At 39.3% G+C, this 27,388-nt stretch overlaps 1 protein-coding gene across 5 annotated transcripts in view; it reads right to left on the reverse strand.

Moving 5' to 3' along the window:
* LYST (lysosomal trafficking regulator) overlaps positions 1-27,388 on the reverse strand; it is a 172,458-nt gene that overhangs the window by 127,180 nt on the left and 17,890 nt on the right. For all 5 annotated transcript variants that reach the window (XM_082720726.1, XM_082720724.1, XM_082720722.1 and 2 more), the window contains 4 exons: positions 22,063-22,152; positions 18,166-18,364; positions 5,600-5,690; positions 1,580-3,659 (listed from right to left, as the gene is read on the reverse strand). In XM_082720726.1, coding sequence (XP_082576852.1) covers positions 1,580-3,659; positions 5,600-5,690; positions 18,166-18,357 — 2,363 coding nt within the window. In that variant the 5' untranslated portion in view covers positions 18,358-18,364; positions 22,063-22,152. The remainder of the gene's footprint in view (positions 1-1,579; positions 3,660-5,599; positions 5,691-18,165; positions 18,365-22,062; positions 22,153-27,388) is intronic.

Consider the following 27,388-nt stretch of genomic DNA (forward strand, 5'->3'; position numbering starts at 1 on the left):
AATACGTCATTGCTGCATGTGGTAGATATTAAACACTAATCGATTCATCAATTATCTGGCTGGTGTTCTTCATGAGAGCAGGATCTCAAATTATTTTCTAATTACTTTCACATACATCCTTCTTCAAACATCACAAATATGACTCCAGCTTATTTAGGAAGAATAGATTACACACACACACACACTAGTTACATGAAGCAACTCAGGGAAGAATACTTATCCCCAACTGGCAGGTTCTGTGTAAATTCTAAACGACACAACCACCTCCGCACTTGAGATGGACAGACTTTGACAAGAGGCAAGTCTGTGTGGGTCCATCTGTTTGTCTGCCTGCTGGCTTACTTGGGAATTTTAGTGTGTTTTACATCTGCACCACATAAAGGGAAGGAACCAAGCTGCAGATCTGAGTCTCAGGTGAGACTCATGGGGTCTGGATCACTGGAATCCTACTAATAACTAAGTAAGTCAGCTCAGTAAAGATCCAAGTTGTCCACAAATACGCCAAAGAGTTACAAAACTTTTCAAATCAAAGTCAGTTTTATTTAAACTATGTGAGGATGTCAGAAATTTAAAAAAAATTGTAAAGATAATGATGACAGGTTATATATTATTATGTTTTTGAAATGGTATATACATGAATTTGTAAGACCAGACTATCAGAAGCAAGCTTTATTTATGTAATTATTTTTTAAGTACCAGACTTGACGATCACAAAATCTGAAAATTTACTGGTAGAATTCTAAGTAATTTGGATTTTCCCTTTTTTGTTTAAATTTTAGTTTATTTATTTGTCAGAAAGAGAGAGAGAGAGAGAGAGAGAGAAAGAGAGCACAAGCAAGGGGAGGCAGAGGGGAAAGAAGGCTCCCCACTGAGCAAGGAGCCCAACACGGGACTCAATCCCAGGACCCCGGGATCATGACCCTAGCCAAAGGCAGATGCTTAACCAACTGAGCCACCCAGGTGTGGCTTAATCTTCTTTTTGCTTATCTGTATTTTCTGTTTTTCCTATATACATTGTGTATATAACAAATGTAAATGTGGTATTTAAGAAATCATAATCCCCTTAAGTCTACTGCCTTGACAAATAATTATCATTTTAGGTATGTGTGCATTTTACAAAGCTGTAAATAAGTGGGTGATATTTCTAATTTTGTATGTTTTATTGATAAAATATTTTTAGCACTTTCTCATATCACAGCGTGGTCTTTGTAAACATTATTTTTAATGGCTAATAACATTCTGTCAAGTAAATATAAATTAATTAATTTAACTTTGCCTCTGCTATTGGATATCTGTGTTGTGTCCATCCTTCCCTCACTGGTGTATATTTAAAACTTTTTTTCCACTGAGAAATTAAAATCAATGGCTCTGTGCTCTTCCCTATAACTACCCCAGGAAACTGAAATAAATTAATAGATCAATAGATCAACCAATCAATACAAGTAAAGCAAACTCTGACATGGGTTGGGAACACTTTTTGTTGTTAAGATAAACTAAATCCTAGGAAAGAATAATGGGTAAAGACATTTAAAAGCACACAATAAGGAAACGGTATCTGCGCAGATGCCCACATACGAACCTGGACTTAAGCAGAGCAGGCAGGGTTTTTAAATAAACCTGCAGCACTTCCTGGGGCAAACACTGGTCATGATGGGGACATGAGTGCATCTGAGCTGACGTGACGCTACTGTGTTGACAATGGTGTGCTAACTCGACACCTCGCTGGAGCACAGGGTTAAAGACGGAATGATACAGTTTCCACCGCACAACGACATTGCCTCTCTGCATTAGAGAGCAGATGTGATGTGCAATCTGTACGCTACGTAACCTGTCTTCCTCAAAAACAAACTTCTGATAAGCCTCTAAGGCATCCCATTTCCACAGCAAGTCTTCAGATCCACTGCTGGGCAGGATCCCTTGAAATCTGTAGGCAGGGCTGGCCAGACCTGGGCAAGGGGTGGCCTCACACAAGTTTCCCTGCAGCGTCTCTTCCAATCTGGCGAGTTGATCAGGGTCCATGGTACAAATATTGCAAGCCGCTTGTTTAATTTTTTGCGGGGCGTCAGCTCCTCCCAACTGATCCAAGATAAGCTTGTTAAGGACATTCAGTATATGCTGCTGAACATGCTTCAGCGCAGGCAGGTGGAATGCATGGAGCAGAGGGACGATCACAGATTTGGGGTCCATGCAGCAGCAGACCCCCACTGTCTGGATGCCAGACAGGATGTGGACGCAGGTGACGCTCAAGGACGCCTGCCGCAGCAAGCGCAGGCACTGGTGGGCGCACACTGCGATGCAGCAGCAGCGCTCGGGGTAATGAACGTCTCCCTCCACGGTCTCCTCAAACGGGTTTTGGGAAACCTGGTTTTTAAAAGCCGAAACCAGGAGGCCCGAGAGGTCTCTGTGATGGTGCATAAAGTGAGAGTACTCACAGCGCCGGTGCCTTCTCCTCGTACACAGGGAATGATGAAGCTGCTCGGATTTCACCTTCTTGACGGTGCCCATGATTTTCATCACACTGTTGATGAGGGCTTTCAGGTGTTCCGAGGCCTCGGCAGGAGCGCCGTCCCGGGCAGCCAGCCACTCCATCTGAAGAACGGCTGTTTCAAATAAACTGAATCCGTGGTGCTGAATGAATTCCTGAACCAAATCCATGGCCTGGCTGAAGAAGAAGGGATTGGAAGCTGCACTTTGAAGACAGCAGATGAGGATCTGCAGAACCCCTTCCAGAAGCTCCGGTAAAAGAAGGGCTCTGTGACGATACTTTGAAAACGCAAAACCTTCTCGAACCTCCTGTAGTGTTCTCTTTTGTCTCGGTGCAAAGGGGTCAGGCTGCTTTTCTAGGCAAGTTCTAATTTTTAAAGCTGCTCTCAGCAATTCCATTAAGTTTTTCCTAAGGTTTTCTGGCATCGTCTCTGCAGTACTAATATCTACTGACATAAGATGCAACACTGTTCGAAAAAGCATCCGTTGAACCAAAGCCACAGGTTCTTCAGTCCAGCCCGTAGAAAGCGTCTGACTCTCCAAGTTGTCACTTAGATTACAGCAGTCCCCAAAGCCTGCTAGAAATTCAGTCAGTGTGGGCACTACAGTGGCTGCCAGAGCAGAATTATGATTCAAGGTCATGTCAAACTTACAAACTTTCTCTAATAAAGATAACAAAACATGACATAAGTCAAAGGGAGAATTATTCATGTGACTGATAATAGACAAGGCAGCTGGCTCACTCAAAATGTCACTGTTTGACTCCTGTCTTGGAATAATCTCCTTGGAATGTTCCAAAGCCATGGTGTCAGGAGGAGTCTGTTCTTTGGTTGGTAAGTGGTCAAGTTTAGCCGTAAGGTGGTCATCTTTAGGTGACTGGGTTACAAAATGCTGTAGCAGACGGGGCCGTCGATGCTTATTCATTGCTATGCTCTTGTCATCCGAATTGGCTTCTGAGTCTGAGGTGGAGAGCCGTGTCTTTCTTGCGTCTCTTATTGAATAGCGGTGGGTAGTTTTACGCTGCCGTCTGCTTTTTCGAAAAATGTTTACTTTCGCAGAAACCTGACCAGATGGGGCACTTCCTTCTAAATATAATTTTTCCTGAGTAGATCTTTGTGAACTTGAGTTCTTTTCTTTGGTCAGGATTATATCAGCCGAGAATGGTAGATTAAAATCTGTTAAGATAAAGAACGGAAGTTTAGACCTTAATATATTTTTAAACTCAGTTTGTACAGATGATTACTCTCTTATTTATCTTCCACTTTCAGAGCTTTTCCTCAGTCCCCCCCCCGGGGGGGGTGACTTCCTTTAGCTATCTGTCGTGTTCTCTGGATCATTTCCCCCTACACTTATTCTTCTCATGCTATGTACCCGGTAGCATTGGTTCAAAAGATACAAACTGATTTTGAAAACAACAAAGGAGAACAAAATTAGGGGCGTAAATCTGATTTGAAACCATACATTGCATTCTGACATGAACATAAGAGTCTCTAGATTATCTGGGATTTAGCACTACTATTCACACCATCTTACAAATCTCCTCTAATAGTGCCATTAATCAAGAAACAGGAGTATATTATATTCTCAAAAATAGCATTGAGCTTATATCCCTGATATAACTTAAAAACTTTAAGATGGTCCAAAATTATTTTTAAAATCGTATAATAGGTACCAACTGTTCTCTAAGATTGAGGTTAAAAGAGTTCTTCATTCAAAATATTTCCCGAATGTGCCACACACTGAACTAGGTACAGGCATCCCTGTTTCATCCTCAGTGCCTAGAACCTAGGGCCTGGTACATGGACCACATGCAACACCTATTTCTTGAGGAAATGAATAAACCCTTCTTACTAATTAAAAAGTAAAATCAGTCTTTCCCTTTGCAATATTACATAGTAAGATCTATGTGAAAAATATAGCTCTAATTCAGAATGAATAAATAACAATCTATAAATAAAAGACCTGGGTCTCAAGAGAGAAGGGGAGAAATTAAAAAGAGTCTGACAAACTCCACCTATACAAAGGATGCAGGCAATGAAGACAACTTTCCTAAAAGAACACTAGTCGGATAGCTTAAGTGATAAATAATTTGTGAATTCTACAAATTCACAAGAAAATGAGCGCACAGTTAGTGAATCAACGAATAAGCAGTAAAACAATATTACAAGACCTTAGATAATCCCCTAAAAAGAGAGCTCCATATCAGGAATGTATTAAAAGTACATATATGACACTGAAATATCAGATAGAAGGATTTATGTTTAACCTGATAGATTGTTAAACATCTCACAATTCACATATTACAGAAATGGTGAAGGTGAAAACTGTTCAACTGTTAATTCCTCCACTGACACATTCACACTAAGTTTCAGATACTTAATATTATATAGATATACATGTGTGTGTGTGTAATTAAAAATTTTTTTTCAAAATCAGATACTAAAAATACGTGTTGACCTTAAGTTGTAATGATTCCATCTACTCTTGAAACAAAATATTACTTCAAATTAATCTCTTCAAAGAACAGTAAAAAAATTAAACTAAACTGCCAAAGTCACCAGTAGAGTACTGATAATAAAAAGCAGTCTTTAAGATAGGTGACAGAGCCGCACCTGAGTGGCTCAGCCGATTGTCTGCTTTCAGCTCAGGTCATGTTCTCAGGGTCCTGGGATCAAGACCCAGATGCTGAGAAGAGAGACTGCTACTCCCTCTCCCTTTGCCTCTCTCTCTCTTTCAAATAAAAATAAAAATAAAATAAAATAAGCAAAGGAGCTTTCATTTCTTTCTTCAAACTTTCCACTATCCATTTCTCTGATGGGGCTGCACACCTAGACTGACCCCTTCTGCTAAGTGTTCTGTTTCCTCGTATATTTTCTGATTATTGTTACATTTGAATAAACCCCTAAGAAGCACGTCGTTTTTGTATTATTAGCAGAATAAAAATGCCTAAAGAATTTCTGAATACCTAAAGAATTTCTCCTGTCAAGTATCATGCTAATCTATACTGTTCTGAATTTGAACTGGATCAACTATTAAGGCAGGAGGAGCTTTTCCAAGGATCTTCCTTCCCCAGTGGAATTTTGATAACACAAGGGATGTGATAAAAGAAACATACCTGCTGCCTTTTCTTCCTGAACAGGTATCTTCCATACCAGTGGAAGGAGTGACAGAAGTAGAGTAAGGAGCTCTTCTCTACATGTCAATGCCTGTATTAGAAACAAAGCAATCCTTCATGTCCTGAGGTCATGAGACACATAACTCCTAGAACCCTGTCTTAAACTGAGTCAAAAAATCCTTTTTCTTGAAAGGCTGCATTTGAGAAGCTAAGGGTCAAATTAATCTCAAATCCAGTGAAAGCTGTGGTGCTTTTCAACTTATAAACCCTTCCAAGGACAGAAGAATGTAAGGGTATTTGACAGTATTTAGCACATTCTTGCTGACGTTTCCGCAAACAGCTGTCATTACCACCATGCACATGGCAAGAATCTCTTACCTCTGAAGAAACAAATTTGCTAGGTGACAATGAAAAGTTAAGCCCTATTAATTAGCAAACCAATAAATGAAGTTACTAGAAAAACAAAGTCTTCATGCAGTTAAATGTAAAACTCAGAGAACACAATTTTAAAAAGAGAAATTGACATTATTAATAAAGGATATATATAAAGAGAGAAAGACTTATTAGTGAAGGTAATCTAATAAATATGTATTGACTGCACACTACGTCCACAGCACTTACTGTCTTACCCTTTCTGGAGGATATGGTCCTGGAGAAGGTCCCCTCATTTGGTCCATCAAATACATACACACAGACAGTTAAAGAACAACAGAAGGCATGTAGTATAAGTAAGTAGCTGGGTGTGGCACCAATACTCAGTTTAGGAGTTCAGGAAAAGGAGCAATCAGTTCCAGTTAGAAGTGTGGAAATGAGACTGGAGCTGGAGAGTGAGACTGGGATGCTGCGGGGATGGGGGGGACATGGGTGGTCAGGGAATTAATGACAAATCAAGTTTAAGTTCTTCACTCCAGTCAGTGGGGAAGGAGCCACAGTAATATGTTCAGATTTGCTTGTTAGAAAGACCATTCTGGCCAATGTATGGAGACAGAATTGGGGTGGAAAGGGAAAGGAACTGACCAGCGTTAGAAGAAGGGAAAACAAGAACCCAGATGAGAGACGATGGTAAACAGAAGTGCTCTACAGTAAAACTGAGAAACGGCAACGAAGAACAGAAATGACTTGCCGTTACCTATGGAGTGTAAGCGGGGAAAAGAAAGATCCAGAAGAACTCGAAGAATTCTGGCTTAGGCAACAAGGTGACTGATGAAGTCCTCACTGAGACAGGAAATTCAGCAGTGGTACTAGGCTGGGCTAGAGATGATGGATCCATTGTTTAGACATAATAAGTTTGAGGCGTCTGTGGGATCTTCAAACGGAGAGAGCTGCTTTTTAGTCAACAGTTATATATATAGATCCGGAGCTTAAGAAAAAGATGCGAAGTACATAAAAAGGGACTTGGAAGCCCCTGGGGGCAGACGTCAAGGGCACAGGAGATCTCCTAAGGGGAAAATGCAGAATGGCAAGAGAGGACGGACGGGAACGGAGCTCTGCAGAGCAACACCTCAAGAATGGAGAATGGTGGTGCCAGACAGAGGCCTGCCAAGGAGGCCGAAAAGCGGATCCTCCAAAGAGACATAGAGCAAGAAAAATCAAGGGAAGAGAGCAGCTCCGGAAAGAAGAAAGTCAACCAAGTCAAGAGCTGTTGTTCTTCAGTTGTGTAAGATGATGGCAGCAAAGCATTTGTCCAGTAGAGCGTCACTGGCAACCTTAGCAAGCTCAGTATTAAGGTAATGGTAAGGGTACGAGTCAGGGGGCGGTAGACCGCAGGGCTGGAAAGGAACGAGAAAGCAGGGACACAGCAACCAGACTATTCCTTCTAGTGCCCTGGTTAGGAAAAGGCTGAAAACACTTCAAAAGTAAAATCTGAACTACTTTTCTGGTTCCTGCCACCACCCCTGACCCATCCCCACGGTCCAGTCTGAAGGGCTTCCCGAATGTGGCTTGGGCTGTACCCCCGGCATGTCTTCTTCACGTGCACGGCCCTTGTCGTTCTCCACCATCCTCCCATCTGCCGAATGTCAACTCACTCTTCAGGCAAGTCTTAGTCCCTCTGCGGAGAGACTTCTCTACTCCCTCCTCGGGCAAGTTGGGTCTCATGTTCCTGACTGGCTTCTGGTACAGCAAACAACTTCCTCATCTTTCCTGCCTGAATGCCGGCTTTCCTCCATGACTCAGCAAATATTTAGTGAGCCCCTGCCATGTGCCACTTGGCAGGGAGGGGCGAACAAGGAAGACACTATTTGCCTTCTCACAAAGCTGACATTCCTAGCAGGGGAGATGGAAAATAATGGGTACAAATAAGAAAACTTGATACAGAATGCTGTGCTGTGAAGAAAACTAAACAGGACAGGGATTATAGAGTGACTCAAAGGAGGACATTTAGATAGGCTGTTCAGAACGGGCCACTTGAGCAGATGCTCAAAGAGAAGAAGGAGTCCTTGCAAAGATTTGAAGGAAAAGGGCTCCTAGGAAGTACACAAAGGGTCGGGAGTGGGCTTGGTTATTTCACAGGATGGCAAGCAGGCCAGTGTGGCTGGAAGAGCAGTGGGAAGTGCTAGGAGATGAGACTAGAGGGCAGAGACTGGCAAGGTGGAGGGTGCCAGATCTAATGCGGCCTGTGGGCCAAGTGAAAGAGTTTGGATTTATCTCTAAATGGGATGGGAAACTTTTCCAAAAGTTCTTTCCAGTCCCCGCTCAGAGCATGGACTCCCAGGCCCAGGCCCCAGTCCTTAGCAATCACCCTTCTTTCCTGGCATGCCTAGTACAGAGTTGGATGTTAAATGTTATCTCCTTGAATGACTTTAAATTCTGGATGAACAGTCAGAATGATTCCCAAAGGCCCTAGTTCCAGGTGCTTGACCTCAAAATTAGAAAGACGAACGATGTCTGGGTAACATTTCCATGTACAGCTCATACTCGGTGTGTACCTCGGTATTTTTAAAGATGCCAGCCAGCAAAATGCCCAAGGTCTTTCAAAAAATGTAAACCAATTTTGGGCATGCCATTCCTGTAGAGTCCTCTCGATCTGAGTCTTTATCTTTGGCAGATAAACTAATACATTCTAGAAGAGCTTGCAGAAACCTTACAAGTGTGTGAAGCACCCCAGCCCTTGCCCTGTAACAGTATACTGGCAAATCGTCATTGCCACACTAATAGGCGTTCCTGCCACCCGGCCTCTGCATGACAAATGGTCTGCAGCCTCACTCCTGCCCCCTTAGCTAAGGGGGCTCTCACTACCTTCAAGGCCCAGCTCCAGCAAAACCTCTTTTGAGAAGCCTTTTCTCCCACACCAACCCCCGTTTGCCATTCCCCTGTTCCACAGCCCTCACCTCCCACCCCAGCTCAGGACCTCATGCCTGTTTCCCCATTTCACCAAGTGGATTAGTTCTGGAAAACCATGGGCCTTTCCAAAGAATGAGACTGAAGCAAGTGCAGGATTTTGGTTTTTGCCACCTCTGCTGGAACTGCAGTCCTGAGGAGGACACGGCTTGCCTCTCCATGGCCCAATATGGCAGTGAGTGCCCAACTCCTGACCTCATTCAATCACGGTACTTCTTAACACATCCATCATTGGGGAAGCTCTTGCTATTCCTCTGGATCTATTACTTTTTTAGGTATTGCACATTTCCAGATTTACTTATGCTTTCAAGTTCCAAAGAAACCACACGGATCATTCTATCCCTTTGCAAGTCAGAGAATCCTTTGCTCTTATTTGTGGGTATCCTGGTAAACTAGAACTTGCAGTGCTCTATTTCAACCCCAGCTCTGGTTCTTCTCTTGCAAGGTTCTAATGATAATTGTCACAGTGTCCAGAGGAATGGGGTGCTACCTCATGCCAACAAGGAGAAAGTTCTCAATATGCCATATTTGGCAACATACACCATAAACGGATTCCTGGCTATTCCTACACTGTCCGTTCTATAGAAATCACACCACTCTTCATTTAATACTTACATTTTTCTGTTTCCCCTTCTGCAGGAAAAAGGACAGCAACATGCCTTTTTAAATTCCCCCAGAGCAGTAATAAATAGTAAAATCACTCTCATTTAGGTGGTAATTTTTTAGCTCAACTCAAGAAACATATTTTAGGTACCTATCAGGTGTCAGGCATTGCTCCTTTCAGTTCAAGTAATGGTGGCAGGGTCGGGGGGGGGGGCAAGTGAGTCTGAGGAAGGGCTGAGAGGAGAGGCAGATGGATGGCCAGGATGCTGCAAAGGCAGGTAAAAACCAAACCAGTGGGGTTCAAGGACCTCAGGATGACAGGCTAAGCTTAGGGCCTGGACTGGATTCAGAATGTGATGGAAGATGACCAAAGTTACTTTATTGGTATTAATGATATTACTTTAAATCTGGATTTTGACATGCTAATTAAATTTAATGTTCCAGCCATAGACAGAAATATATGTAAGTCCTTTATTTCTTCTATCAGAATTTTATAATTGTTTCTAAAGTATGTGTGTATACACACACATACACAAGAACATTTCTTCATTAGTACTGTAAAAAGAATCTTTAATTTTGTTTTCTAGCTATATAGCTGTGGCTAAAGGAAATTACGATCATCTGGATTTTTCTGTATATGCTACTTTAAGAATGGTATTTTTATTACTCCATCTTTCTCACGTTTTAGCTGTCATTACTTTGATGATGTTTTTAAAACATGATAACGAACAGAAATAGTCATAAAGAGTTATTATGTTGATCCTATTATAGAACTTATTCCTAAAAAATATTATTGGTTTTTCTCCTCTTGGTATATGGCATCCTCTATTCTTAATCTGTTTGAGTTTTCAATGCATTCATTTCATCAAACATTTTTGCTTAGAGTTCTTGAATTACAACAGGGGTGGCAATCTTTGTTAGTAAACATCTCCGCCTTTTTGAATCATATATGGCCTCTGCTGTACATTCTTCTGTTTCTTTTAACAACCTTTGAAAAATGAAAAACTATTCTTAGCTTGTGGGCTGTCCAGAAACAGATGACTGGCCGCAGGATTTGGGTCTGCAGGCCCCAGTTCACCCAACCAGTCTCTGTGGCCTTTCCTCCTCCCTTCCCAGCAAAGCAGGGTTATAAACTGGTTATATTACTCTTTGTTAGGACTCCAGAAAGACTTTAGGTGCTACCTAGTAAATCCTATCAGCTAGACAAAAGTACTACCAAGAATCCTGCCGGCATTACTCCACACAAGCTTTATATGCCTGAAGTAGAGAGATCTTCTCAAAAGCAATTATAGACGTGGCTTTTGGGGGATGTGGTAACTCCATTAAAAGTCAGAGGAAACCCATAACACTTTTAAAGAAAGCTGTATTATTAAAGAATGCCGACAGTTTGGACTAAAAGGAAGAGACAATTCAAAATGAATAGACACCACTGGTCTCCCCTTTTTCTACAGGTGTGAAGCAGGGTGAGACGCCTCGGAGGACGGATCCCAGAGCCCTGGAGAACCATGGATTAAGGAAGCACTCCCACAGAAAAAAACATTCCTTGTCCGAAGAACAGGGGCACCAACATGCCCACTAGGACATCAGTGGGTCAGTGACTGCTCCATGCCTCCGGTCACTCTCCATTTTGAATACAAGTATGCAGTGTGGTTAACTTGTCCCTGTTCATCACTGTATACTGTGAGTGTGGCTTTTGTGTTCACAAGTCTCTAAGTCAAGAACAGCTGTAAACAAAGCACTGTACCGGGAAGCCTCATCTGCATCCAGAACTGATAGACATCATGAGATCAGGAACTTCAAGCCTGATGCCAGGATAGGACAATACTTTGAGAGTCCTGTGGGAGAGGAAGTGTGGGAGGAATGCTAGTAACTGTGGCCAGAGAGGAGATGATGGTAGACAAAATATGGTCACAAATTTTCTTCTCCTGAAATGATGGAGTCTATGTTCCTATCCCTTCATTCTGTGCTGGCCCGTGACTTGCTTTGACAACAGAATGTGGCACAAGTGAGGTTATGCTACACGTTGTAGCTATTCTGCCCCCCTCCTGGAATGATGCTTCCACAACCACATAAAGAAGCTGAGCCTCACGTACTGACATCGGAGAAGTCTCGTGGATGAGAACTGAGGCAGTTGGGCCGACATCCAACAGCCCCCAGTCTTCTGCCAACAGACTGCATAGTCAGAGGCCCCAGCTGGCCCCACAATTAGCGGAGGCCGTGATCCTGGCTGGGTCTGCTGGAGCTGCCAACTCACAGACACATGAGCAAAGGAACCCTTTTTGTTTCATGCCACTAAGTTCTTAGACTGCTCTGTTATGCAGCAATCCCCTGATGTACTCTGCTCAGATCATCAGCCTGGGTGTAAAGGGAGATAACGCACCAGATTACCTGCTCTCTGTGGGTAGCACCACCATCTAGTGGCCAAGAAGATACTCTCACTACTCCAAGTAGGAATACCAGCATCTCCCCTACTCCTTCATTCCTGCCAAGCTAATCACGCACAGATAGATCTTGGCATGTGTGTAAACAGAATCCATAGAACCAGAGTAAAATAAAGTTCACTTACTATAATTATCTCTACTAATTTTAAAAGTTTGCACTATTTTCCTATTGAAATCATTCTTGCTAATATTTTCAATGACTTAACTTGTCAGATCTGAAGAATAATTTTCATTGCCTATTTTCTTGCTTCAAAACCTCCTCCATGTAAAAAACAAAACAAAACAAAACAAAAAACCTCCCCAGGGTTTTCAGAAAAAACTTACGCCTCCTTAATATGGTACATGGGGTTTGCCTTCCAGTCTTCTCAGCACCCCAAAACTGCACATACAGCCTTTGCTCTAACCCCAATAAACTACTGCTAGGTCACTGAATGCTCTTCCTTCTCTGGCTTCCAAGGCCAGCATTTGCAGTTCTCCTGGTTTAATGTTTCCCCCCTTTCTACATTGCTAATCCCTACTTAGAGATGCCAAGTTCTCTAAGAAGCATTTCCTCATCGCCCTCTCCTTTACACACCCTCCAAAATGTTTGTCATCATTGCCTTTTTTCAATCTGTCTGCCTCTTCAAAAGCTAAGAGCTCCCAGTAAGGACAGTCTCTGTTCTTTTACCTCTGCATCTAGCAGAGCTGCTGATATTACAGGCTCTTTATGGCCTGCTGAATAAACCAGTGAATGAATTGTGCAGCCCTACTACAAAGGGTCTGGTATTTTCCTATAATACATATTTTATATATGACATTGATTGGCCATTTATGTAGCACTATATATTAAAGTGATAACACTACAGAAATATGGGAAGAAATAGGTACTCTCTTACACAGAAAACAGCTGAAAAAGATACCTATTATAATTTTTAAATAATGTTTTGTTCGTAAATACATAACCTCATCCAGTAAAACTTCACATTTTACTCAGCAAAATAAGTAACAACTTTTTAGAACATTCATAAAGCATGAACAGGTGTGAAAATTTATATGCCAAAGTTTTAAAAAGCAGTATTTATCACACTTGAGTTGGTAATAAATTATTGTGATTTTCTATCCACTACATCAGAATTAAGCTGTATATATTTATAACCAGAGTACAGAAAAAATTAGAAACTGTTATCAAATGTTATATGAAAACAAATACTTTTTATATTGGAGACATCTTTTAAGTCATCCAACTAAATGTATTTAAATTGTTCCTTCTTGGAACACTGAAAAAAAAATAAAATTACAAAAAAAATTACACATAACATTAAAAAATAAATAAATTGTTCCTGATGAGGACACGGAGATCTGAAGCAGCTGGTCATGGGCTGAAGTTACCCATCTCACTGATGCTGGTGCCAAGATTAAAATTTAAGATAACTCTTCCTTTTGGGGCTGGACAAATTTTCTTTCAAAAAGTCTGCATATAAACTTCAGCCACGGTATCTTTAACCATTGAAAAGAACATATTTTTTCTATTTAAGGAGACTATTTTTTTCTGAAGAATAAACAGATTAATGTGTCTGTATATAAGAGATCATGCACTAAAAGCCAAAAATTGGAAAAGTGAAATTATTATTCACAGATTATTTGATCGTGTGCACAAAAAACCCTAGGAATCTGCAGAAAATTTTCAAAATAAATACAAATAAATGAATTTAGCAAAGGCATAGGATGCAAGGTCAATGTACCAAAATCAATTATATTTCTATATAATTGACAGAAACATATGACAGCAACAAATGACAGAAAATAAAAATTTTAAATGCCATTTACAATAGCATTAAAAATAATAAAATATTCAGAATAAGTTTAACCAAAAATGCAAGACTAAAAATCACTAAATAAAGACACTAAAAATAAAAAATGGCAGAGAAATTAGATAAGACTCAAACAGATATTTACACCATGCTGATAGACTGAGAAGCTCAACATTGTTGTCAATTTTCTGCAAATTGATTTTTGGATTCAATGTTATCACCACTAAAATCCTAGCAAGCATTTCTATAGAAATAATAAGCTCCTTCTAAAATTTATATGGAAATGCAAAGAACTTAGAATAGTCCAACATTCTGGAAATGAATGAACTGAATGAAAAATGAACACTCTGAAGAACTTATACCACCTAATTTCTAGACACACTATAAAGGCCACAGTAACCCAAACAGATGATAGACAGTGAAACAGAAGAGTCTAGAAATAAAGCCCAAGTATATGGCGAATAGATTTTCCACAAAGGAGCCATCGATTTCTCCATGGGGAAGGGGCAGACTCTCAAGAAGAAATGTGGCTGGAATGACTGGGTAACTGCACAGGGAGGAGGAGGGAGGAAGGAACTACAGCTGTGGCCTCACACTGTATACAAATATTAATTCCACATGGAATACAGACCTAAAAATAAAAATACTAATTAAAAAGCTTCTAGAAAAAAAAACCAGGAGAGTACTTTTGCAACTTTGGGATGCAAGATAAGGATTTCTTAGGATATAAAACACACTACATTAAAAATCTGCTGTTCTAAAGGTATTGTTAAGAAATGAAAAGGCAAGCCACAAAGAACATATTTGCAATTCAACAAAGACATGTATCCAGGATATATTAAAAAAAAAAAACTACAACTGGATACTAAGCAAATAATCTGACTTTTAAAATGGGCAAAAACCTTAAATAGACATTCACTAAAGAAAATGTATGAGCGGCCAATGAACACATAAAATAGTACTCAGATCATTAGTTTTTAGAGAAATGCAAATTAAAATCACAATGAGATACTACTTCATATTTGCTTAAGATGGCTAACATTAAAAGGGCTGGCAATGTCAAATATCAGAAAGGATACAGAACAACTAGAATTCTCATACATTGCTGGTGAGAAAGAAAAGTGACACAACTGCTCTGAATAAAGAGTCTGGCACTTTCTTATGAACACCTACCCTTTGACGCAGCAATTGCATACTAGATAGTTACCCAGAAAAAATGAAAATATATTCAGACAAAGACTTTTTTAAGGAGTTCAGAGCAGCTTTATTTATGAGAGCCAAATGGAAACAAAAGCCAAATGGTTAAACAACAGGTAAATGGTCAAACAAATCGTGGTATATCCATACAACAAAATACCAGAATCAAAAGTTGGTGAGTTACTGCTTTATGCATAACAGAGCTCTGGGACACCAGAGTACATATTGCATGATTCCATTTATATGAAGTTCTTGGACAAGCAGCACTACACTTAGATGCTGGAAATTAGAATTGTGGTTGTGTGGCAGGGGAGGAAGGGGAGGGGCTGCCTGCAAAGGGGCATGAAAAACTTTTTCTAGAGTGATGGCAATGTTCTAAATTTCGATCTCGGCTATGGTTACATAGGTGTTTGTCTTTGTCAAACTCATTCAACTATACATTTTATGTCTGTGCATTCACTACATATAAATTATATAGCAATAAAAAGTCTATTTAATTATTTATACCAAATATCTATTAATAAAGTCCTTGCACAATAGTGGAGGGGTAGCTATGGACTTCACTCCAAGCCTCTTGGAGTACCCAAGAAGTGCTCCCATTCATGAGAGGCACAGATAACAAAGGTGAAGTTCCTCTTGAAATGCACTGTTTTAGATCTACTGTTTTGAATCCACCCTAAGTGATTAAACTTGCTTAGTTAAATTCACCTTAAGGATCCAAATTATCATTCTCCATTTCCTGGTTTAAATAATTAAATCTTATTTAATTATTAAAAAATCCCATTTTTTAATTAGGACTTATTTTGCACTCTACTTCTACTGTTCCTCCTGGTTCCTACTATCACTGCTACAGATAGTCCAACGGTGAATGACTGGGGAAGAGGGAACACAAGGTTTTACCTTAGGAAAAAATATTGTTGAAATTATGATTTGGATGATTTCATTCATTTAATAATATATTAAAAGATATTTCATGACTTAAAAGAGAAAGCATACAATCTATAGAATCAGAAAGTAGATTAGTGTTTGCTTAGGTCTGAGGGTGATGGGAGGGATAGGGGCGTGACAGCTAAAAGGTGTCAGGTCCCTGTTTGAGGTGATGAAAATGTTCTAAAATTCTATGTGGCTATGCGACAGCGGCACATATCTGTGATTATGCTAAAAACCACTGATGACTTATTTCACTTGGCATAATCTCCTCCAGTCCCATCCACGTTGATGTAAAAGTGGGATATTCATCCTTTCTGATGGTTTCATTTATTTGTGGAACATAAGGAATAGCATGGAGGATACTGAGAGAAGGGAAAAATGAACGAGGAGAAATCAGAGTGGGAGACAAACCATGAGAGACTATGGACTCCGGGAAACAAACTGAATGTTTTAGAAGGGAGGTGGGTAGAGGGATGGGTGAGCCCGGTGATGGGTATTGAGGAGGGCACGTATTGCATGGAGCACTGGGTGTTATACACAAACAATGAATCATGGAACACTACATAAAAAGTAATTATGTACTGTCTGGAGACTAACATAACACAATTTTAAAAAGGGGAAAAATAAAGTAATATGTCTTATAAAAAATAGATCTAGAAAGAAGAAAATAAAGATGTAGAAAATGCAAAAAAACCCTCCATTGAGTTGTATATATGAAATGGGTAAATTTTGTGATACATGGGTTATATCTTAACATCTACAGCTTTCATTAAAAAACCTACTGAAATTCTGATTAGGATTGCACTGGAATCTATACATTAATTTAGAAAAAACAAGTATCCTTACAATACTGATTTTTCCAATACATGAAAATTATGTAGTACTACATTTATTTGGGTTGTCTTTAGATTCTCTCAAAAATGTTTTATAGAATTATGTACAGAAATTTGTACATGTTAGATTTATTCCTGCACATTTGATATTTCTGATGCTACTTAAAGGATATCTTAAAAAGAGAAAAAACACTGAAATGTTCTAATGTGGGGTAAGAAAATGAACAGAACATTATATGTTTATTAAATCATAAAATTTTGAAATAAAAATTACTACACATGATCTAACAAACAATTTTTCTAATTTTAAAATTTATTTATGGAAAAGTCAGACAAAATATAAAAATTAAATTACATGTAGCTAGGCATTTAATAAATAACATTCATGAAAGGAGTAAAAATACATAGTATTTTGGAAAATACTCTGGAAAACTTCATGACAGGTGGATACCACAGTGAGCAGATACTCTCTGATATTTGTTAGGTTCCTTAGTGTATAGTGAAAACAAAGTCATTGTTTAATTTTAGTCTCTGTATTTACCCAATATATGTATTTATTAGCAAAATGCTTTGATAGCAAAAAATTTCAACAGTAAGTTTCTACTAAAGCCAGTAACAGTCATAAGTGTTGAAAAATGTCTGTCATATTGGTGCTACAGAGCCCTTATGATCTTTTCAAGTTAATTGAAATATTATCTAACTACATTAATTAGTCCCCTGAAAGCAAACAGTAAATTTTTTCTTTTGTAAAATACATATTTGTTTTTTATTAAAATGAAGTAAAGACATAAATCATGTTTGGGCTGCAAGTTAAGCCTGAGTTACTTAATATTCTGCATCTCGGTTTTTCATCCACAAAAGAAGGTTGGATGACATTTTTATTTCCCAACTAGCTTTAGAGTTCTGTTAATTCCATAATAAGGAAACAGCAAAATACTATATGTTCAGACCATACTTTGAGCAAACACAATGAGGTATAAAAAAACTGGATGTATATAAGCTAAAGAACTCAGTAATTACTGGTTTAAGGATTCTCTATTTTCACCCCAGAATTAGCAAATTCTCTATTACAGTAAACCTTTCAAAAACATATCTGACATTTATTGAAAGTGCAAATGTTTTTCTGAATCAAAATCTAAGGTCTCTACTAATAATCATAGTTATCTCACACTGATATTAGGATAAAAAGCTTAATATATATGAGATCATGTTAGAAGAAAGGCCATTTATAATCCTAAGACATTTCAGACATTTTGAAAAGTCTTCAAATAAACAGTATGTGCATAAACTGGGCTACTTTTCTTTGTTGGAGTGATGTTAGAAATAGGACTTTATCTCAAAGAGACTCTCAGAAACTAAACAACCGAGAAATTCTGTATCTGTAATCAACTATAATAAACTGGTAAAAAAGTTATTTGATATGAAAAAGTTACCTGATCAATGATAGAATTTAGCTTGGTAAGTAACAGAAATCCTCGGCCGTGGACAAGGTACTGGCCCAGCGTAGCCATGTGTGTCTCCTCCTCTTCTTCCTCCCTGGTCTCCACCCTCTGGACCACCGCATTGCAAAGCCGGTTGACATCCGTCAGAAATTCACGTGCCAGTGAGTTACTATCGATGCTCATGACCGAGCTATTAAATAAATATTACCAAAAGAGAAGATTAGAGAAATAAAAATTTATGTTTAAAACTAAGTGTTTTTAAGGTTGGTTGTTTTTAACCAAAGACTGACTTTACGGGGCATTGGTAATTAACCCAATAATATTTTCAGACATAGTCCTGATCTAGTTAGGTGTTCCTTAAATATTGTCACATGGCAGAAATAGTTGTGGGTGTGACAGTCCCTGAGCATTACCAAGAACAGGAAGTGAAAGCACAGTGAGAAGATACACAGCAAGTGGTGGCAGTTAAGGTGAATTCTGACCTTCTTTAACAGCCTCATCATAGGATGTATAGTGCACTGTTCTTGCTCTACATGGCTTCCAAAAAAATGAATGGATCTTTTTAAAAATATAAACTGTTTTTCACATGATGGAACTGACAATCATACATCCTCCCCTCAACAACCAGGGTTCAGTTAATGGAGAGAAAAGGATTTACCATCAGGTAAATAAAAATTGAAGAATTATTGCAGCTGAAGCTATGCCACTTCACTTCTTCCTATACATTTAAATCAAAGGGCAATGCAACATTTTGAGATAAAAGAAGATAATAAGGTAAAGCAGACAGAAGAGAGGGAAAACACCAATATAAAGAAAAAAGATGGGCAACTATTTAGAAAGGAAAAATCATGAACAATAAAATTCCCAAAGAATTTCAGAACAGGGCAAAAAGTAATTTTGAGACATCCGGTAACCTTTAAAAACGTTTTAACCTGGAGAGATTAAATAAGAAGTATATTGGGGAGTCTTTCTTCGCCCAAGGGCGGGGCAGGGGACAGAGTGGGCGGATGCCTCCTAGCCCCTGCAAAGGCGGCAGTGGAGCCCATTCCCAAGGGGCAGGGCCAGCCTCTGAGCCCTAACTAAGCGAAGCACGCCTGATTCAGGAGCAGTTGGCATGCATCTGGCCGGCAATATCTGACCCATACGATGCCACTTGCAAAGAGGCAACCGGCCAATCAGGCTCTTTCTGTCTCAGGAATTTGAATAAAGGGACACAGCTGATGAGTTGCAAAGCCACATAAAGATGGGCCTGTGGTAGTCCTTGTGAGGTAGCTGAGGCACGGAAGAAAACAACGGGGTGAAAATGAACTACTAGGATACAAAGGGAAACAGAGAGACATGAAAGGGAAACACTAAAGAAATTCCTAATACTACTTTGGTTCCTGTTCATTTTGGGGCCTGATGATTTATGTCCTGGATTCCCATCAGAATACTAGGTGTTATTATAGTAACAATCTCCTCTGTAGCATAACAAAGTTCATTAGTTTTAACATTGTTGATTACCAGGAAAAAGTATAAAAAATAAAATGTACATTATTCATCTCAAAATATCTTCCCTTATATAAACATTGGCTTTTTATAAAGCTTTCATAAGGTAAAATTATTCAATAAATCAAATAATTTATAATTTATATTAATAAACTAATTATATATTATAATATGTACATAATATATAAACAACTATATTCAGTCCATAGTTACTGATTTTATTAACTTATTTCACCTATTTTGTCACAGATTTTAAGGTACATAATTTAGTGCACCACTAAAACAAGTAACACTGCCAATTAAAGTATAACATAATGCCTTTTATCTCACCTTCTAGGCCGTCAAGACTACCCAACATTCTTAAAAGTGCTACACTACTGTTCTTGGGATTTTCTTCCAAAGATGCTGACATCATTCTGAAAGTTTCGATGCTGGCACCTAATCTTACCACATAGGATCAGAAGAAAGTTTCCAAAAATATTTAAAACTCATCAGATGTAGTACAGCAAGCGTGTAATTCATTTCAAGTGCTGATATGAGCCACTAAGGACTGAGCTCCCCCGTGAGCAGGCAAGAGCGACCCCTTCACCAAGCACAGCCGGCTCCCAGTGCTTACTAGACACCCCTGAGTACAAGGCACACTGCAACTTTAGCAATATTAAAAATGTGAAAAACTTTAAAATTACAGTAATAAATAGGGTCTATTTTCTGGAAATGAAGATTATAAAAATTAGTATGAATATCTAGGTATGACAATTACTGAGGAAATCATTTCAATGCTACTTCCTATAAGCACAAGCTGCCAGGATGGCAAAAAACATTACAATATATGCAGAAATGTATGTTATTCCTGATTTTTAAATGTACATAAAATAGACACAGTTACATAAATAGGGTATTATATATAAGTGATCTGACCTGTTTTGATTCACGTAGATATTTTGGAAATCTTTTCACATGCTCGCTCTCTTACTCTTTCTGCTAGCTTCTGGCACTCTGCTGCCTGCATATGTAACATGTTCATCATATAGAGTACTGTTAATTATGCAGCCAATCTCTTATTGAGTATTTAGGCTATTTCTAGTTTTGATTATCACAAACAGAGCTGCAATGAACACCCTTACACTACTTGCACATTTATCCTTTATGTGCTTGTGGCAGAAACTGTTACTTCCTCCTACAATAGGTTTTACACATTTCTTGTTAGGTCTCTTCCAGGGTGTTCTGTAGCTTTTGCTGTTGTTCTAGGGATTTTCTTTCCATTATATAATCTAATTAGGAAAGAGAAGTAGTATGTAGGAGGCAAATGGAAGTATATTTATGCTGATGCAATAATCATATATCCAAACTTCTTACTGAACTTTCATTAATTTTTTTGAGATTTCCAGACATAAAACCCTATCATCTACAAATAACAAAAATTCTGAATTCTCCTACCCAGTATTCACACACTTACTACTCTTCGAAGTACACTAGTTAGCAACAGAACATCATCAGTAGGGGTGATGGGAGATACTTCCGCCTTGCACATTAATAAATACTCATTTCTTCCTGCACATCTAATAGGGATGTTGAACTTCAATGAATGCCTTTCAGCCATTCTGAATGCCAACTGAAAAGATGATTGCATGGTATATTTAATTAATTAATTAATTAATTAAAGATTTTATTTATTTATTTGACAGACAGAGATCACAAGTAGGCAGAGAGGCAGGCAGAGAGAGAGGAAGAAGCAGGCTCCCTACTGAGCAGAGAGCCCGATGCAGGGCTCAATCCCAGCACCCTGGGATCATGACCTGAGCCAAAGGCAGAGGCTTTAACCCACTGAGCCACCAGCACCCCAGCATGGTACATTTTAAAGATTCTTTAAAATATTTCACATATCCAGAAAAGTACAAAGAATTTATAAGAGGCAGATATAGCAAAGCTCAGATTTAGCAAAATTAACAGTGTGCAGTGTTCAGATCAGTGTGTGTGTATGTATGTGTGGTGTGGGTATGTGTGTGCAAGGAAATTAAACCTTATAGTACAGGAAATTCACACCCCACCTCACTTCTTCCTCTCTTTAGTGTTTATCATTTCTATACATGTTTTTATAAGTTTTTACATGTTTACAGCCACAAAAAAATCAATACTGTTTTAACTATTTTAACTATAAATAGTATAATATATGTATCCTTTTATAACTTTATTTTTCCTTTCAACATTGTTTGTTCCTTTAAACAATTATGCAATATGCCATTGTATGGGTATACCACAATTTATATATACATCTCTACTAAAGGCAAGTTTAGTTGTTTGTACTTTGGGGTTTAATTAATGTCACATAACTACATAGTTTCAAAGGCTTAGACAGAAACAAGTATTTTGGCTGCTTATATCTATTACATTAATACTTACCAATCTCTCAACACTTCTGTAACATTTAGAGTCTTTACAATTTGAGCTCATGAACCAGATGAAATAAATACTCCTAGAATAAAGCTTCACCTATTTAAAGAAAAGACAAACATATTAATGGTAATAGTAAAACAAGTAATTTTAATAAAGTTCTGACACAAAAACCATCATATTTGATGTGAAAGAAGCCAAAGAAGTTTTTGAACCTCAAGAACACACTACGAAATTTCTAGAGCTCCAAGAATGGAATCTTGAGACAGGAAGTGTTGGAACATACTTGATTTGAACAAGGCAACTTGATCACAGATCCCTACTCCTCCCTTCTTTCCAACTCCTCACAATCTCCAGGTAAATCACCAGTTAACTAAGGGGAATCAGCTCAGTATCAGTCTTCTTAACACTGAGTCTAGAGGCAGTGGAATACCATCAACATACATACTACGGGTAGCCAAGTTATTACTCTCCTGTGAGAGTGAAAGGCACCTGAGGATATATGAAAACTCAAAAAAATACTAAAACCAAACAATGAATAAACTCCCACTAAATTTCATATCCTTGTTCACGTTTTAAAAATGAATTAACCTTTTGTGTATAACACAATGAAGGTTATTTCTGAACACTAAAGGATGAATTCCTACTTCTAGGGTAGCAACAAATGCTTCCGTTTAGTTACCTGTTTTTCCCTTCTCTATAGTTGTGCCCAGGCAAGGCATAAAAAACATTTTCTTATTACAGGTACAAGGCAACCATGAATATTTATTTTAAAACAAGTGTTTAAATCAGAGTGATCTTTAATTCCTTCAAAATGCACAAATCTAGAGAACTTTCTTGAATTCCCCTCAGCTTGGCAAACTACTTATACCACATTATTCTGGGCACTTGAGGATAAAGGAGGCAGAAAATGGATTGGGGGCTGTTAAGACTACACAGGGCTTTGCGTGATGCAGGAAAGACAACTTTTCTTAGACCGGTCAGCCCCATGTCAGGCACACAGCTACCCAAGCACAGGCTAAGCTTCACTCCTGCTGCCGCACTCGGAGCACCAGGGCCCAGTGCGTCACTGCCAACCAAAGGAGAAAGCCCTGGAATGTGGTCTCAGTTTACCCTCAACACCTGCTCCTGCCGCGTCCTCAGCTCATACAAGCCACCCACCTATTTTCAACTCTAAAATTATAGAAAGGCAAACTATCAATCAAATTATGAGTCTAAAGATGGTATTTTATTAACTGCCGTGACTGACTACACTCCAGTTTGGACAACTACAAGGTGGAGCCGTCCATTGGGGGATGCCATGGTGACTCCAGGTAACTCGGCATGGCCATGAGAAGTGGAAGCTGACAGACAACTGGATCCGTCTGTTTTTCTTTGTTATTGGGGGACATTTCTAGGCCATGCTGAGTGATTTCTCTAAATCTCTTAAACTGTATTTTGCACGGCCCAGCTTGGATGTCCATGGAGTTTCACTCTATCCAAGATCGTAATTCTACCAGCTAGCACAGTCGGCGTGACCTCTTTTACTCTGCCACCACCCTTGATAAATACAGCTGCATTCGAACTTTTGTCATCCTGCATTACGCTGGGTGTCCATGAAGTCTGCAAATAGAGTTTTAAAAAATAGAATGAAGATGTCCTTAGGGCATTGTATGTATTTGCCTCTATTTCTAAACTACATAAACACCCTGTAGGTACTTATGACTGTCTTACCCCCAAGGTCATGAATTCCTTAAGGATGGGGACCCCATCTTATCACTTATTCTACTGTATAGCCAAAATGCTAAATTTAAAAATCCTCCTTATTACTATCATATTCAACTTCCAATGCAACTATTATTATAATGTCATAATAAATAAAACTTCCTCACAACAATGTTACCAGAATTTTTATATTAAAATAAATGAAAATCATAAGAACAAAGTACCTATGATCTTATAAATGAACTCAGGAAAATAAGTTTTTCTAATACAGTGACTGGTAAAGTATAAAACATGAATGGCCAAAATAAAGAGCAAAAACCTGACAATGTATTAGCTATACCTCTAAGTTTCATTTCTTCAGAAATTTCATAATATGGCATTTAATTCAACATATATTTATGGGACATTTATTATCTGCTGGCTACTATTTTTAGCACTGGGAATAGGGCAAAAACAAAATCCCCGCCCTCATAGATTCCATGAGGTAGAGACAGATGAAAACAAACATACTGTAATATCAGTAAGTGCTATAAAAAATAAAACAGTAAGGATACAGAGTGACTGGGACGTTACTTCAGAGAGGGTGACAAGGACTGTCTAAGAGGTGGTATCTGAGCAGAAGCCTGAATGAAGTCAGAAAATGGGTCATGTGAGCATCTAGGAAAAGTATTCCAGGGCCTTGAGGTTAGTTTATGTTTGATGCATTGGATACTGAGTGCAAGAGAAGTTAAAAAGTATTACAATGAGTGAGAGAAGTCACTCATTCCCACTTGCCAGGGATTGAAGTAAAGTGTGGAAAGATGAAACAGAAGTGCTGCCCCAGAACTGTTTCTCCCCAACAATGGGAGTCTCCTTCCTGCCTGCCTCCCACCGCAGGCAGTCCAAGGCATTTTAAGCCTGTGTGAAGAAAAGCACAGTTTAGTGACAGACAAGACTGGGAAGAGAGCAGGATGAAAGGGAAAATCAAGTTCAGCGTGAGCTATGTTGGGTTTGACAGGCGATGTGGGAACCAAGCGAAGGACCCCGCGGATCTGCCAACCTGGAGCGCAGGTGGGGAGGCTGGACCTGGTGGGTCAGTTGGGGAGTTACCAGCTTACAGGTGTCTTTAAACAGGACTAGAACCCAGAGCGTGTTGTCCAACAGAACTTTCTGCAATGACAGGACTGTAGCCAGGGGCTATTATAGTGATCTGTGGGGACCTAGGAAATGTGTATAAATGAAGCAGAGAAGATTCTAGGACTGAGCCCTGGGGTTAGCATCCCCACATCAGGGAGAGGAGTAGGATCCAACACAGGAGACTGAGAAGGAGCAGCAAGCAGGGCAGGAGAAAAATCAAGGGAGTGGTACCTCCAAAAGACCAGGTAAAAAAAGCCTCAAATGGGAAAACCTGACCAGACATGTCAAATATTGCTGGAAGGCTGAGTAAGATGAGGACTGGGAGCGGACCACTAGATTTAGCAACATGGAAGTTACTAACAACCTTGTCAGATGGTCTCAGTGGAGTGGCAAAGGCGGTGAAGAAGAGGGGCAAGGAGTTTAAGACGGCTCTTGAGAAGTTCTGCCATAAAGGGTGGCAGGGAGATGGGGGCAGCTGAACAGAACATGGGATGGGGGAGGTGGTGCTTTTTTTTTTTTTTTCTTAACAAGTGACATTATAGCATATTTGTAAGCTGAGATACTATTATAGCATGTTTACATAGTGTATTTCTCCAAAGAAGAAAGGAAAATAGAAGAAAAACTAGAATGAAAGGAGGTCGCTGCAGTGGGCAGTATGAAGGGGATGCGGTGTACGCGTGCTAGGCACACCGGCAGTTCATGGAATGGAACGAAAAGGATGACAGGCCATGTCAGCACACGCAGAAAAATTGGTATATCTGGCAGAGAATGGACCAATATTTGGGGGCTTCTCTTTTCTTGGTGGAATAAACTGCAAGGCTGCGGGCTGAGAGTGAGAAGTAGGAGGAGGTATTACCTGCTGAGTGGAATGAGGTTGAAAGCAGCTGCCCATAAGAGACTTCTTACGAAGTTGCCATTAGTAATTAAGATTGAGTTCGGCTCTTCAATTCCTGGACCCGTACCTCAGCCAGTCCAATTCCCCAACATGTTTGCAAGCACAGAATGACAGAATGGAGGATGTCAAATCCCTTATGGGAGTCTAGATAGATGACAGGCACAGCATTCTCCCATCTGTGCCTGCAGTGTCAAAGGTAGCAACTGGGTTATCCGGAAGGAATTATTCTTAGAAAACCCCTGTAACCCTACTGCTCATCTTTTCCTTCTGTAAATATTTGAGAATCTTTTAAGTTGATCTCTAGAATTGTTTGTGGAGGTAGCATCAAGCTCACTAAAGTCTACAGAATCTATGTTCTTGTTTTGTAATTTTGGAACTTTGGTCCTCCACTGTTTTCTAATAGTGTTCAAATTCCCCAGAATTGCTCAAGGATTACCCGCTCCTCTATGACATTAACACATTTTCTCAGAATCTGAACCTGAACCTCAATGTGAGCATTTAGGGCAGCCAGAGATGCTGGTACCATTTCCTCTCTAATCATGGGCTTAAAGTTTCTATTATTCTTACATCCATCTTTATTAATCTGTGTAGAGGGCATTCTTCATGTCAGAGAAGTCAGTAATAAAACAGAAGCTGAGTTTCATGTACTCTCTGTATGCAATTATAGGGTCAGGTTTTTTTTTTTTTTAATCTTTAAATGTGAGTGAAGTTGACACACAATGTTATATTAGTTTCAGATGTACAATGTAGTGAGGCAACTTCTCTGTACTATGTGGTGCTCACCACAAGTGCGGCTACCAGTTTGTTTAAAACAAAAATCTATTATTTGCTTGCTGTTCATCGTCTATATATAAAATGTAAAAGGTCAGCCTGAACATTTTTCAAAACCTCAGTGCATTATATCTTAGGGCTGTATTCCTCTTTTACATGAGATTCCTGTATCCACATCTATATATTTTTGTTTCACATCCTCATTTCCTTCTTCCGCACATGTAATTTTAAAATATGAGTTCATCTGGCCACTTGACCTTGCTCTTTTCTTCACATACTATTTCCAGTTGTTCAATAGAAACTCTGCCTTTGGCCAACTTACACACACTTCCCCTTCTGGAGACTACATCCATGGCATGATATCTAACTTTACTTGGAAATTTAGGAACTCTGTATTTCCTTTTTTTTTTTTTAATAACTTTGTATTTCTAATTCTCTATATTCCAGCTTTCCTCCATATTCCTCTTACTGTTTCTTACTTACTCATTTACCATTTACTAAAACACCCACTCTGTGCTAGGTACTAAGAACACAAAATGTGAAAGTAATTTCAGTCTCTGCCTCTAAGAAAGACCCATTACAGTGGCAAAGGCAAACCAACACACAGGGTGTTGTGTACTGATAAGGGGACACTAAATCCAATTTGGGTAGTCAGGGAATCTTCATGAAGGATGTAATCTCTCACTAAACGTTGAACATGTAAAGGAAGAGAGAAAGGGGGGGGCAAGCTGGGGCACCTGGGTGGCTCAGGGAGTTAAAAGCCTCTGCCTTTGGCTCAGGTCATGATCCCAGGGTGCTGGGATAGAGCCCTGCATTGGGCTCTCTGCCCGGCAGTGAGCTTGCTTCCTC

Source organism: Mustela nivalis (genome assembly GCF_964662115.1).
Source record: "Mustela nivalis genome assembly, chromosome: 2".
In the NCBI taxonomy this organism is placed as follows: Eukaryota; Metazoa; Chordata; class Mammalia; order Carnivora; family Mustelidae; genus Mustela; species Mustela nivalis.